The 12,560-nt window shown below is 39.7% G+C and overlaps 1 protein-coding gene across 6 annotated transcripts in view; it reads left to right on the top strand.

Moving 5' to 3' along the window:
• Positions 1-562: 562 nt before the first annotated feature.
• ppp2r5eb (protein phosphatase 2, regulatory subunit B', epsilon isoform b) overlaps positions 563-12,560 on the top strand; it is a 53,983-nt gene continuing 41,985 nt past the window's right edge. For 2 of the 6 annotated variants that reach the window (XM_022191877.2, XM_022191876.2), the window contains exon 1: positions 563-963. Coding sequence is in view for 4 of the 6 variants with exons in the window: in XM_051958130.1 (XP_051814090.1) it covers positions 9,061-9,098 (38 nt within the window). In the remaining 2 variants the exon portion in view is untranslated. The other 4 variants (XM_022191875.2, XM_022191874.2, XM_051958130.1 and 1 more) reach the window with 3 other exon arrangements.

The raw sequence follows: 12,560 nt of genomic DNA, 5'->3' as shown, positions 1-12,560 counted from the left end.
AAAGACTGGAAATAATGTAAGTAAAAACCAACCTAAAAGAATCCACAATCTGTGCATCAGTCATGCAATTCCAGTGTGTTGATTCCAATTTTTTGAACAATTAATTCAACTTCGTGGTTGTTCTGTCCCCATAGAGGTGCAGGACTTTATTTAATGAGTATACATTGTTTTTAAACGCTACGTGAGCGATAAACATGCAGTATTTCATGGATCGTCCCCCTGATGTGCGGCCCTGCAGCAGCTTCATCTCCAGCAGCTCCACTCCGGTCTGTTATGTAACTCTCTTCCTCCACAATCTTCGGCTCTCTCCGCCTGGATCCGGCCGACAGACGGCGGGCAGCGGCCGGCGGGGCTCGGGGCCGGGGCCTCGGACCGGTTCGGCCTCATTCCGGGACGCTCGTTTGCGGCTCCGCGCACAAAAACACTCCGCACTTTTGCCCCGAATCCCTTCCCTTGTCCCTTCTCCTCAGCCTCCGCGCTTGATTGACGGGCGGATCGACCAATCGCGTCGCTCGACATCGGCACCGGCAGCCAATGGGCGTCGCGGGTGTGCGTCGGGCCGTCCAGCACGCTACGCTGCGTGTGTGTTATGTGTGCCGTGGTCTCAGCCCAGCAGTGTTGACAAAAGGGTGAAAAGAAGCGGCCGAGAAGAACCGAACCCAGGGGCCCGGGCCACTCCAGCAGCTCCAGCGCTCACAGGAATGTAACTGCGTTCGCCTGATCGTTTTATATCTCGCAATTGATGGGAGTTTGAGGATCTCTCCGTGGGAAGGAACAGGAAAACTCGTGGGTTTTTTGGCCGTTTTGAGGGCCAAGATTTCGCTGCCGCTCCGCCGCTGCTTGGGGAGAGGCTGTACGCACCGAGCTGGAGGTAGCCCGAACACTTAGCCTCGTAGCTTTCCTGAACGTAGGATAAACTTCCTCGCCCGCCGCCGTCTCCGTCGCGAACCGCAGAGGATCAAGGTAAAGTACTGCGATCTTGGAGCTGCGGCTTGTCGGGCTCGGGTCGGGATCGGGACGGTGTGTGTCTCCCAGCCCAGCCTAGCTAACGGTAGCAGCATTAGCACTGCCCCTGTATTTACACCTGGGATGATGGGTGATCGCCCGAGCCCGCCCAGGTAATGTTACCTTTAATAGCACACATGTGAACTCAGATCTGATCTAATCACTGTGTTTTAAGATCTTGTGTTTCCTTTTGCACAGAGATGCTAAGCTGCTGGTGGCGGCGGCTAACGAGCTAATGCTACATGTCAGGCTAACCCGCGATAGCTGCAGCGCTAACGTTAGCTAGCTGCCCCCCAAAACGCCGTGTTTTGACATAAAGCCAGAGGGCTTTGACGGAAAGCTCGGTTTGTCTCTTCAGTTTGGGACATTTGGGTGCTTTTTGCGCCCATTTGAGACAACTAGCTGCCGTTAAATTGCGCCATGCAGCGGATATTCGGGGAGCTAACGGAGCTAGCTGGTTAATGTTAGCGAGGCTATCGCGCTGTCAAGTTTTGAATATTTCGCTGCTTCGCTGCTGCTGCCAGGCCCTACACGGCCAAGCTAACGCCAGCCCTCTCCAACGGCTTCATTTCTGACCTCAGGCAGTTAGAGAGACACGAACTTCCTAATAGGGACAGAAACTTGGAACAAAAAGAGGCAAAATTAGCACAAATAAACACTAAAACAGCTACAGAGCTAATGTTAGAAGGAGCTAAATGGCTACAGGCAGATGCAAAATGACAGGAGAGACAATTTAACTGGAACAGACTCAAACTGTATGAGAGAGACAAAATGTGCAACATAAATGACAAAACAGCTAATAAATTGATTTAAAGCGTATATAAACTGGATCAAAGTAACTGTGGATGAATGCTAAATGGTTGTATTTATATAGTACTTTTATCCAAAGCGCTTTACATGATATGTCACATTTACCCATTCACACACTGATGGTGGAAGCTGCCATGCAAGGCGCTAACCACGACCCACCAGGAGCAATTAGGGGTTCGGTGTCTTGCTCAGGGACACCTTGACATGAGCACGACGGGCCGAGGATCGAACCGGCAACCTTCCAGTTACAAGACGGCCACTCTACCCACTAAGCCTAAATGATGAAATTAATCAAAACAACCACAATAAAAACACAAAACTACCATAGAGAGCTCACAGTAAGATGAAAAATAAGGCAAACTGATCAGGGAGACACAATTTTAATGACAGAGACATAAATTGTCTAAATGAGACAGAAAAGTACAACAAAAAGAAGCTGAATTACCAGAAATATGCAGGATTTAATGTTTAAAAGAGCTTAACGGTGACATAAAGATGCAAAATGACTGAGGAGAGACAATGTAACAAAAAACAACAGAAAAAAATCCCGCAAAGACACACAAAACAATTAGAGACGTAAGACTAACGTAGAATGGATGAAAATGAGGCAAAACAACGATAAAACAAAACTACCACAGAGAGATGCACAGTGAATGCAGTAGGACAGAAAATAAATCAAACTGACCAGAGAGACACAACTTGAATGACAGAGACATAAATTGTCTAAAAGAGACAGAAATGTACAACAAAAAGAGGCTAAATTAGCACAAATATACACTAAACAACTACAGAAACATGCAGGATTTATTGTTAAAGGGAGCTAAACTGTGATATAAAGATGCAAAAAGAGACAAAGTTTAACTGAAGGCAACAGAAAAATGTCCACAAAGAGACACAAAACAGTTAGAGAGATGTAAAACTAAGGCAAAATGGATCAAAATGACAAAATAGAGGCAAAACAACCACAATGATACACAAGCACCAAAGAGTGATTTACCGTGAATATTGTAGGACAAAAAATAAGACAAACTCATTAGAAAGAGACATAAATTATCTAAAAAAGAGACAGAAAGGTGCAACAAAACCAGGCTAAATTACCACGAATAGACACTAAATAACTACCAAGACATGCAGGACACAGCAAAAGAAAAAAATCTTGGACGAAGACTGATGTAAAATAGATCAAAAGGCAAAAAGCGCTATATAAATCTAATCCATTATTATTATTATTATTATTATTTAAAAAAAGAGGCATGACAATGAGAAAAAACTTGATACACTGTGAATATAATATGATAAAAAAACGATCAGGCTGATTAAAGACACGTAGTTTGACCGAAAGAGACCCAAACTGACCGAAAATGACGACAAAAAGAGGCTAAATTACCACAAAGAGACACTAAATAGCTAGAGAATGATGTAAGCTTCATATAAACAGGATTAAAATGATGAATGCGTGACACAGATTAACTACGAGACACAGAAAAATTATGACAAAACGGGCAAAACTACTGCAGATGTGCACAAAAAGATACGCAAGCTACCTTTAAAAATAGGCAAAACCAGTACAACAGAAACGAGTATAAAGAGATGCAAAGTGACACTAAGAAGAGGCAAAGCAGCTGCAGACAGATGTAAATTGACTTTAAGTGACGCAAAGACACTAAAGAAGCCAAACAAAGACATAAAAAATCAGCACAGGGATACAAAAACAGTCCCTGGAGAAATCCTAAACCACTACAGAATAATGAAAACGGACTAAAAACGGCACAGAATAACAACAAATTGCTTTAAACATGCACAAAACAAGTTTAGAGGGAAATGAAATGGAGCAAAATGACAACAGAGTGATCTAATGTGAGTACAGTGAGATGCAAAAGAAAGAGACACAAACTGTAAACAAAAAGCTGCAAAGTGAATAGAGAGACACGCAGGACTTATATAAATATATATAAACTGACAGAATGAGACGCAGAATGTCAACAAAAAATGCAAAGTGGCGAAAAGAAGTTTCAAAACTTCCATGAAAAGCATCAAAATGACTACAAGGAGATGCAGGACTCCTATAAATACATATAAAGTGAGAGAACAAGACACAAAATGTCATCAGAACGAGTCAAAACAACCACAAAAAGATGCAAAGTGACTGGAAAAAGTCTCAAAGCTGCCACTAAAAGCAGCAAAATGACTACAGAGACACGCAGAACTCATAAAAAAGACAACAAATGACAGAACGAGATGCAAAATGACCGAAAACATCCACTCATAGGAGTAAAATGACGACAGGAAAAACGCAATGGAACGAACTATCTACAAGAAGCAAAAACTGACCAAAAAAAGAAGCAAAAACATCAGAAGAAAAGATGCAAAATGATTGAAAACTTTCAAAACCTCCACATAAAGCAACAAAATGAGTACAAAGACATGCAAGACTCCTAGAAATGCATATAAATTGACAGAATGAGACACAAAATGTCAACAAAAAGAAGCAAAACAACCACAGAAATGTGCAAAGTGACTGAAAAATGTCTCAAAACTTCCACTAAAAGCAGCAAAATGACGATAGTGACATGCAGGACTCCTATAAAAAAGAACAAACTGACAGAATTAGATGCAAAATGCAACAAGAACTGGAAAAGTGAAAGAAGTTTCAGAATTTCCACATAAAGGAGTAAAATGATTAGAGACATGCAGGACTCCTGTAAATGTATATAAACTGACAGAATTGGACGCAAAAAGAGGAAAAAATAATGCAAAACTGTTTAGAAAATAAACGAGCAAAACTCCTCCATCTAGATGCAAAGACGCATAAAAAGACTCCTGCTGTATTTATTTTTGACTTTTTCTCTTCCTCCATCCAAAGTTAAACGTCTAAAACCAGTTCCATCACCTCCAGCTGTAATATTAGTTAATACAGTTTACATGTTAGTTCATCAGTAGAATATTCAATAATAGAACATTGAGAACATGGGTAGAAGTCATAGTTACATAAATGCACATTTCAATTGTGTGTAATATTATGCCTTTTAGTCAGATAATCAGTTATAATCTACGATTGTTGTAAACGTGTTTTATAGATGATATATTCTGGTTTAGGATACTGCTGATGGCTGTAACTAGTTAAATGGTAAATGGTTGTATTTATATAGCACTTTTATCCAAAGCGCTTTACATGATGCGTCACATTCACCCATTCACACACTGATGGTGGAAGCTGCCATGCAAGGCGCTAACCACGACCCACCTGGAGCAATTAGGGGTTCGGTGTCTTGCCCAGGGACACCTCAACATGAGCACGACAGGCCGAGGATCGAACCGGCAACCTTCCAGTTACAAGACGGTAGTTGGAGATACGTTCAGCATGGTGAAACATCTTTCTACAGATGACGAGCAGAGGCTCAAAACTGGACTAAAGCTGTTCAGAATGATTCAAATATAGTCGTTTTGAACAATATTTAGGTCATTTTGAAAAAGTTTTGAGTAACTTTAGACAACATTCTGACCATTATTCAGAACATAAAATTACCACAATTTTATGTTACTTTAGGAGAGATTGTAGCCGAGCTGCACTAGACCCATGCTCTGAAGACACAAGGGTCTAGGCACGCTCGACAGGGAGGGAGGCGGGCTAAAAGGTTGTCTATCAAATCACTCTGCAGCAGTTGGGTAGGTATACAACCAATCAGCGCAACGAATAGGCTCCTAGAGCGCCGGAAATCAGAGGATGCGGGAGTTCGGTGAAGCCTTATTTATACAGTCAATGGGTGAAGCTCAAGTATATTACAGACATGTTAACAGAAAGATTATTCAGAGTCGGTGCTAATGGAGCTCAACGACTGTTGTCGTTTTTGTTGTCGACCCTGGCAGAGAATTAAATTCGTTGCCGTGGGTTGTCTAGCGCGGCTAGGCTAGTTGTTTCCGGTTGTTTCTGTCAGAATCGTCGCTTCTCTGTCGTCACTTCGTTACGCCCGCCTTCTGACTCTACACTTCATGGTGATTGGTCCGGCCAGTTTTAGGAGAATCCAGCCTCGAGCCTTATGGAGGGTAACTAGACCCACCCTGGCAGAGAATTACATTCGTTGCCGTGGGTTGTCTAGCACGGCTAGGCTAGAGAGATTGAGAGGAAAATCAAAGCTACTGGATCAATAAAATAAAGTCAGCATGGCTCAGAAACGGTGAACAGAGGAGCAAGTAGTTGGAGATACATTCAACATGGAGAAACATCTTTGTAGAAATGACGTAGAGAGGAACAGTCTGGAAACATGGAGACAGATAAATATCTACAGGATGAGGAGACAACATTTTTACTGCCTTTTTTTAAACCGTGAAACTCAAAAATAGATTCTAAATGTGCCTGAAATTTAAGAAAACTGATCAAAATATCTAGAAAAGTGTCATTCTTAACAAGTTTCAAGTAATTCTGAGCAGCTTTCCAGTTATTTTTGAGTCAATTTAGGTAATTTAATGGGTTTTTTTTGGACAGATTTAGAATAATTTTTTGGACAATTGTAGACTACATTTTAGACTAGAGACAAAAAAATACCTGCTGAAAGAATAAAATAAATGCCAAACTCCAGTTTTAAACAAAATTTAAGTCCCTTTCAACTAGTTTAGAGTAATTTGGGACAATTTCCAAGTTATTTTTGGACAATTCTTCAGCCAGTTTGGACTTTTTTTTTGGTTAATTTGGATCATTTTGGACAATTTTAAACTGAAAGGACAAAAAACGATATACAAGATGAATAAAATAATACTTAACTCTAAACTGCTCTGTAAATGTTTATGAACTTTATTGTTTCTCAGCTGGTCTCAGGAAAGAATCGAGTTCCTGATTTTTCTCCACAAACATTTGTTGTGTTTTTCGTGACGTAAACGCTGAACATTGAGACGTTTTCTGGAACTTTTCCAGCCGTAAACGTCGTACCTGAGGACAGGTGTGGCGTCTCCGCCCATGGTCGAGGCTTTTCTTAGTCCTGGTCCAGTTCTCCTTCCAAAGTCTGCTGCTGTTTACAGCCTCCTTATCGCTGTTGTAAAGCTGCTCAGCTCATTTCTGATGACACTGAATGAGCAGCAGCTGACTCTCTGATCCTGGATTCACGCTAGAATTTAGTCGTGTTGTTGCTTTATTACGTTACAGACCGGATTCTCAGTTAAAGCTGGGAAGTCGGAGGAGTTTTAGCCTTAAAGTCGCAGTTTCTGTTAATCTGCAGCTATTTTTCTCATCAATTCTCCTTTTTTTAACAGAAAAAGTCAAACTTCTGCAGCTTGTTAAATGTGAATATTTTCAGTCTTTTCCCTCCTCTGTGACTGTAAACTCAACATCTTCAGTTGTTTTGCATCTTTTTCTGGTTGTTTGAAGTATTTTTTTATGGAGTAAATTAAGCGAATAAATTCATCTGCAACCGTTTCAATCATCAGTCGGTCAATTTTGATCATTTTCAACAGGAAAAAAGTTGAAATTCTCCAATTGCAGCTTGTTAAATGTGAATATTGTCATTTTTTTCCTCGTCTAGGACAGTAAACTGAATATGGTTGGATAAAACGAGACATTTATGGTTGATACGTGGCTTTTGTGGCTATTTTGCACTTTTTTGTGGTTGGTTGAAGTATTTTTTTAAGGAGTAAATAAGGCTAATAAATTATTTTTTGACTATTTTGACAATCAGTTGATCGGTTTCAGTCATTTTTCACAGGAAAACAGCCTAAATTCTGTGCTTACAGCTTCTTAATTGTGAATATTTTGTTTTATCTTTAGGTAAAACCAGAGAACCAAATATCTCATCAATTAATGAAGTAAATGATCAACAGATTGATTATAACAGCAATCATTAGATTTACAGCAGCCATTCAGAGAGATTAGATCAAATAATCCTTTATTGATTCCAGGAAAATTACAGGCAGAGAAGATCAGATTAAAATAATAAAATAGAAAACAATTATACATAAATACTGCAAGTAAAGAATCTGTAGAGTGAAGAGATTCCTCTGCATGTGGAAAAAATAATATAGCAATACATATTGTTATTTTTATTTGCGTATTAGTGTATTATTATTGTGGTACTACACTGTGAAAATGATTGTTTTTAAACTGGATAATAAAAAAAAAACTACAGCTTTTTTCTGTTTTGGTTAAATTACAGACAATAATTAGTAAAACAATAGAAAAAAGGTATTTATTTACATGTTAAGGGTGAACAAACAGAGGAAGCAGCTGCTTTTTAATGCTTAAACGATATTTGTAGGTTTTTAAGCACGGATGCTGCAGCAGAGTGAAATATGATGATTTTTCTGTGTGTAGCTTAAAGTTTACAGATATCTAGTAAAACTGGAGAAATTATTAATTTACACGTTGGCTTAGAAAAAACATCACAAACTGTAAATAATGTCCACATTATAAATCTTGGTTTTTCTTTTACGTGCAGTAAATTATTCTTTCACATTGTGTGGCTGTAAAATCACGCAGTTTTGCTGCATTTAATCTACTAAAAACACCGTATTTGCGTTCTTTAAAACGTTTTTTTAACACTTTTGCTGTCAGATTTTTTTACAGGATTTTTTACAGTGAATAAGTAGAAGAACAGGTTTTTGCACAGATTGTCAGACTACAAAATTACAGTTTTACCACATTTAATCTGCTGAAATATCATCATTCAAACTGTTCTTAATTTTTTTTTAACACTTTTGCTGTCAGATTTGCAGTGGAAGTAGAAAAATGTTGATTTAGCACAGATTGTTCTGTAAACGTACAAAATGCCCTGATGCTGCAGCAGAATGAAGCATGACGTTAGTTTCTTTGTGTTTTGTTTACATGTTGTTGTTTCCTTCGTATGCATATAAACGTGCTGCAGCAGGTTTCCTTCCAGCTGCTCGTACGTTCAATTCAGATCTTTTTTGGACTTTAGGTGAAGCATCGAGCTGATTTTCTGGTTACAACTGAGCATAAACTGCAGCTCTGTCGGGTTTTAGTGGAGGTTTTATCTCTGGTACGTTGTGTTCGCTGCTGTTTGTTGACTTCCTGCCGAACAGCAGCTTCCTCCTCTCCCTCCTCTTCCTCCTCTCCCTCCTCTTCCTCCTCTAATCCCTCCTCCCTGAGCCTCTGGGATGTCATCTGGCCTCTTATGTAAGAGTTATGGGAGGGATCGGCTTCTTTGCTGCCGTCCGTCCGTCCGTCCAGCCGGCTCCACAGCGGCTCTGCCTGTCGTGTCGTCGTGTTTTTCCCGATAGCCGTCCGAACGCCGAGGCCCGATGGTCGTCCACGGGGACGCCGGCGCCCCTCTGTCCAGGTGAGCCGAGCCGTTCTGGTCCTTCTGACGGAGGATTTGTTCTGAAGCTTTGGTTTTCCGTCGGATGCAGCCGGTAGAATCGGTCTGCAGCTCGTCTCTGCTCCTCAGCAGACGCATCTCTTAATGCAGCTCAGTGCAGCTCTGAGGAGGTTTAAATCGGGCTGTGGTGTTTTTATGAAGATGATGTTATAGAAACGGCTTTTTAGAGGAGATGTTTGGTCTCTGAAATGGTGGAAAATGTTGAATTCTCATCTGTAAAATCAGGTTTTAGTCGGTTATGTTTGGCGTTTTAGGTCATTTATTGGTGTAATTTAGTCGAATAAAGTCCAAAAATCTCAACACTGAAGCCTCCACAAGTCAGAATTCATCCAAGTTTAACGCCTGTTGTCATGACAACACTCACACAAAGCTAAATGTTTTGACTGAAACTAGCTATTTATCTATCGGTTATTTTATGGATTTATCGATGAGATATTTAGTCTATAAAATGATCAATGTTTTGTCCACCATCCAAAGATATTCAGTTTACTGTCATAGAGGAGGAAAGAAGCTCGAAAATGACTCAAAATAACCAGACAAACATGTAAAACTGCCACTAAACAGCCATATTCATCAGCAGTTGGTCTATAAAATGTTAGAAAACAGTGAAAAATGTAGGTCAGTGTTTCCCAAGATGATAAATATTTTGTCCACAACCCTGAGATATTTGGTTTGTTGTCGTAGAGGAAGAAAACGACATTTCATATTTAGGAAGCTAAAATGAGTTAATTTAGACTTTCTATTTTTAAAAACGACTTACAACGACCACGAAAAGATGCAAACCCCCGCAATGATTACTTGTTGGTCTATAAAATGTCAGAAAATTGAGAAAAATACTGATCAGTGTTCCCCAACATAACTCATGTTTTGTCCACAAACCAAAGATATTCATTTTGCCGTCATAGGAAACCACAGAATTACCCTCTGAGAATTAATTAAGTCGGTCTAAGTCTAAAATATTACCATTTAGGAAGCTAAAATCTACTTATTTTCAGCATTAATTATTTGTTGTTTGGTCTGCAAAATGTCAGAAAACAATGAGAAATGTCTTGTTTCATCCAGAAATCTTCAGTTTCCTGTCATAGAGGAGGAAATAAACCAGAAAGTCTTCACATTTAGGAATCTAGAATGAGCAAATTCAGACTTTATATCCCTCGAGAATTACTCAAAACGACCACAAAAGATGCCGAATGACCAAAGAAAACCCCAAAACAATCACAACTATTATCTGTTGATTACTTTCTAGATTTATTTGGTCTATAAAATGCCAGAAAATGGTAAAAAATGTGGATCAGTTTTCTCAAACGTCTTGCTTCATCCAAATATCTTCAGTTTCCTGTCACGGAGGAAAGAAACCTTAAAATCTTGTTGTTGAACTCATTGATTGTTGTAGTCGACAACTAATGGATTTTTTTTTTTGTTGTGGCTCTGACATTAGCTTCAGAAAAGGAAAATACACCTAAAACATGATTTCCTGTTGGTTTAAACTGAAATTTAAACTTCGATCCGTAGAGTCGCCCATAAAACACTCGAAGCGCTCAAACTCGTTTACAGAATTGATTGTTGCGTCTCCAGTTTAAAGTATTGTCCTCAGACCACTCTATTAGTCTCGTCAGCGGTTTAAGATTGAAAGATGGTTGATTTAGTGTGAATTTAAAGCAGTAAATCCTTACTTCTGAGGATCTCGGACCAGAAAAGGAGCGGTAGTTTGGTGTGTTTGGGTTTGACGGTAATCAGAGCTGAAGGTTGGACGACGTCAGAGTGTTTATCTGGAGATAATCTCAGAGTGAAGGTGGATTCTTTGTCTTTAGCTTGTCGGTTTGTTCCATTGTTTTACTCTGAAGCTGCCGTTTGACGTTTAAATCGCCTCAGTTTGAAACCAGGAGGGCAGGAAGTTAAACTCTTATTTTAATCTTGGATTTCAGATCCAGCAGGAGTCTGAGTTGCCAAACCGGCTCTAGGAGGTTTGAATGTGACGGATCTGAGTTTAGCTGGAGGCGTTTTCCCACCGTGGAAACGATCCAGATGCCAGACGGAAGACGTTCACACATCTGGATCGTCTGCCGCTGAGTTCAGACAATAAACTGTGATGACAGACGAATGTGTCGTCCTCTAATAGATGTTGTCACGTCTGTCGAATGAATTATCACTTCCTGTTTGATCTGTGAGGAGAATATGACTTCAGGTTAGGGATGGATGGATGATGGTTGATAGATGAAGGATGGATGGATGATAGCTGGATGGATGATAGATGGATGGATGGATGGATGGATGGATGATTGATGGATGGATGATGGATGAAGGAAGGATGGATGATAGATGAATGGATGGATGATAGAATGATGGATGATAGATGGATGATGGATGAAGGAAGGATGGATGATAGATGAATGGATGGATGGATGGATGATAGATGAAGGAAGGATGATAGATGAACGGATGGATGCTTGAATGATGGATGGATGGATGGATGGATGGATGGATGGACTTCAGTCCAGTCTTTAGTCCAGCTCTGCCTTCGTTCAGGCGTTTCCTCTGTTTGTGGTTTCTCAGAGTAAAATGTGACGACTTCTGAGGCGTGTTTTCGTTGTCGGTTATTTATTTTTTTACAGTAATCAGCAGCGAACACACAGCGGTCGACGTTTCCTCGGCTTCCTCCCGCCGAGGCCGAGCGGCTCCATTGTTGAGGCTCTTTGTGTCGCCGTAGTTTGAATAAATCGACTCTCATGCTGAGAAAACGAGGCTGAAGGTCTGCTGTTAGACGGAATAAAGGCTGGAGGAAGATGGACTGATGGAGAGATTAAAAACAAAGTCAACTTCCTGTTTGTTTCATTTGCATGTCTAAAAATAACAAAAACACAGCAGGCGGGCCATTTACGTTCACAAAACCTCAAATAATGTCAAACTAAATGCTGGAATTAGAGTTAAATTATGGCCAAATTAATACATATTTGTTGCATTTAAGTTTCCGTTTTAATGGAAAATAACCCTGTAAAGTTGAATTTAGTACAGTGACAGTTAAATGCAGGTCGTCTTCCTGGAGGTCAAATGCTTGTTTGTGTTTGTAAATATTAAATTTTAGTTTGTTTTCCTGCAAAGCTCCAAAGTGGTCAGAATTAAATAACAACACATAATGAGATTAATAATTAATTTAATAATATGCTCAAGCTGGAGGCTGAAATAAATCAGGAAAATTGCATTTTTCTGTCTAAAATTGTCGAGCTTTATTTGAATTTTTGTTGTCGGAGATTTAAGATGTGAAAAATGTGACTTTAAATTGAGGAAAAACTGCACAAATCTGTAAAACAATTCGCACAACATCATAAATTCAGTCAGATGTGCTGCAAACCATGTTTTTTAAATCACTGATTTTCTGTTTGTTTCAAGACACAGTTTGACATTAAAAGAAGTGACATTATGGAA

The sequence above is a fragment of the Acanthochromis polyacanthus genome, chromosome 1, assembly GCF_021347895.1.
Source record: "Acanthochromis polyacanthus isolate Apoly-LR-REF ecotype Palm Island chromosome 1, KAUST_Apoly_ChrSc, whole genome shotgun sequence".
NCBI classification, from domain to species: domain Eukaryota; kingdom Metazoa; phylum Chordata; class Actinopteri; family Pomacentridae; genus Acanthochromis; species Acanthochromis polyacanthus.
Note: the sequence above shows the minus strand (reverse complement) of the source record. Positions and strands in the feature narration are given on the sequence as shown.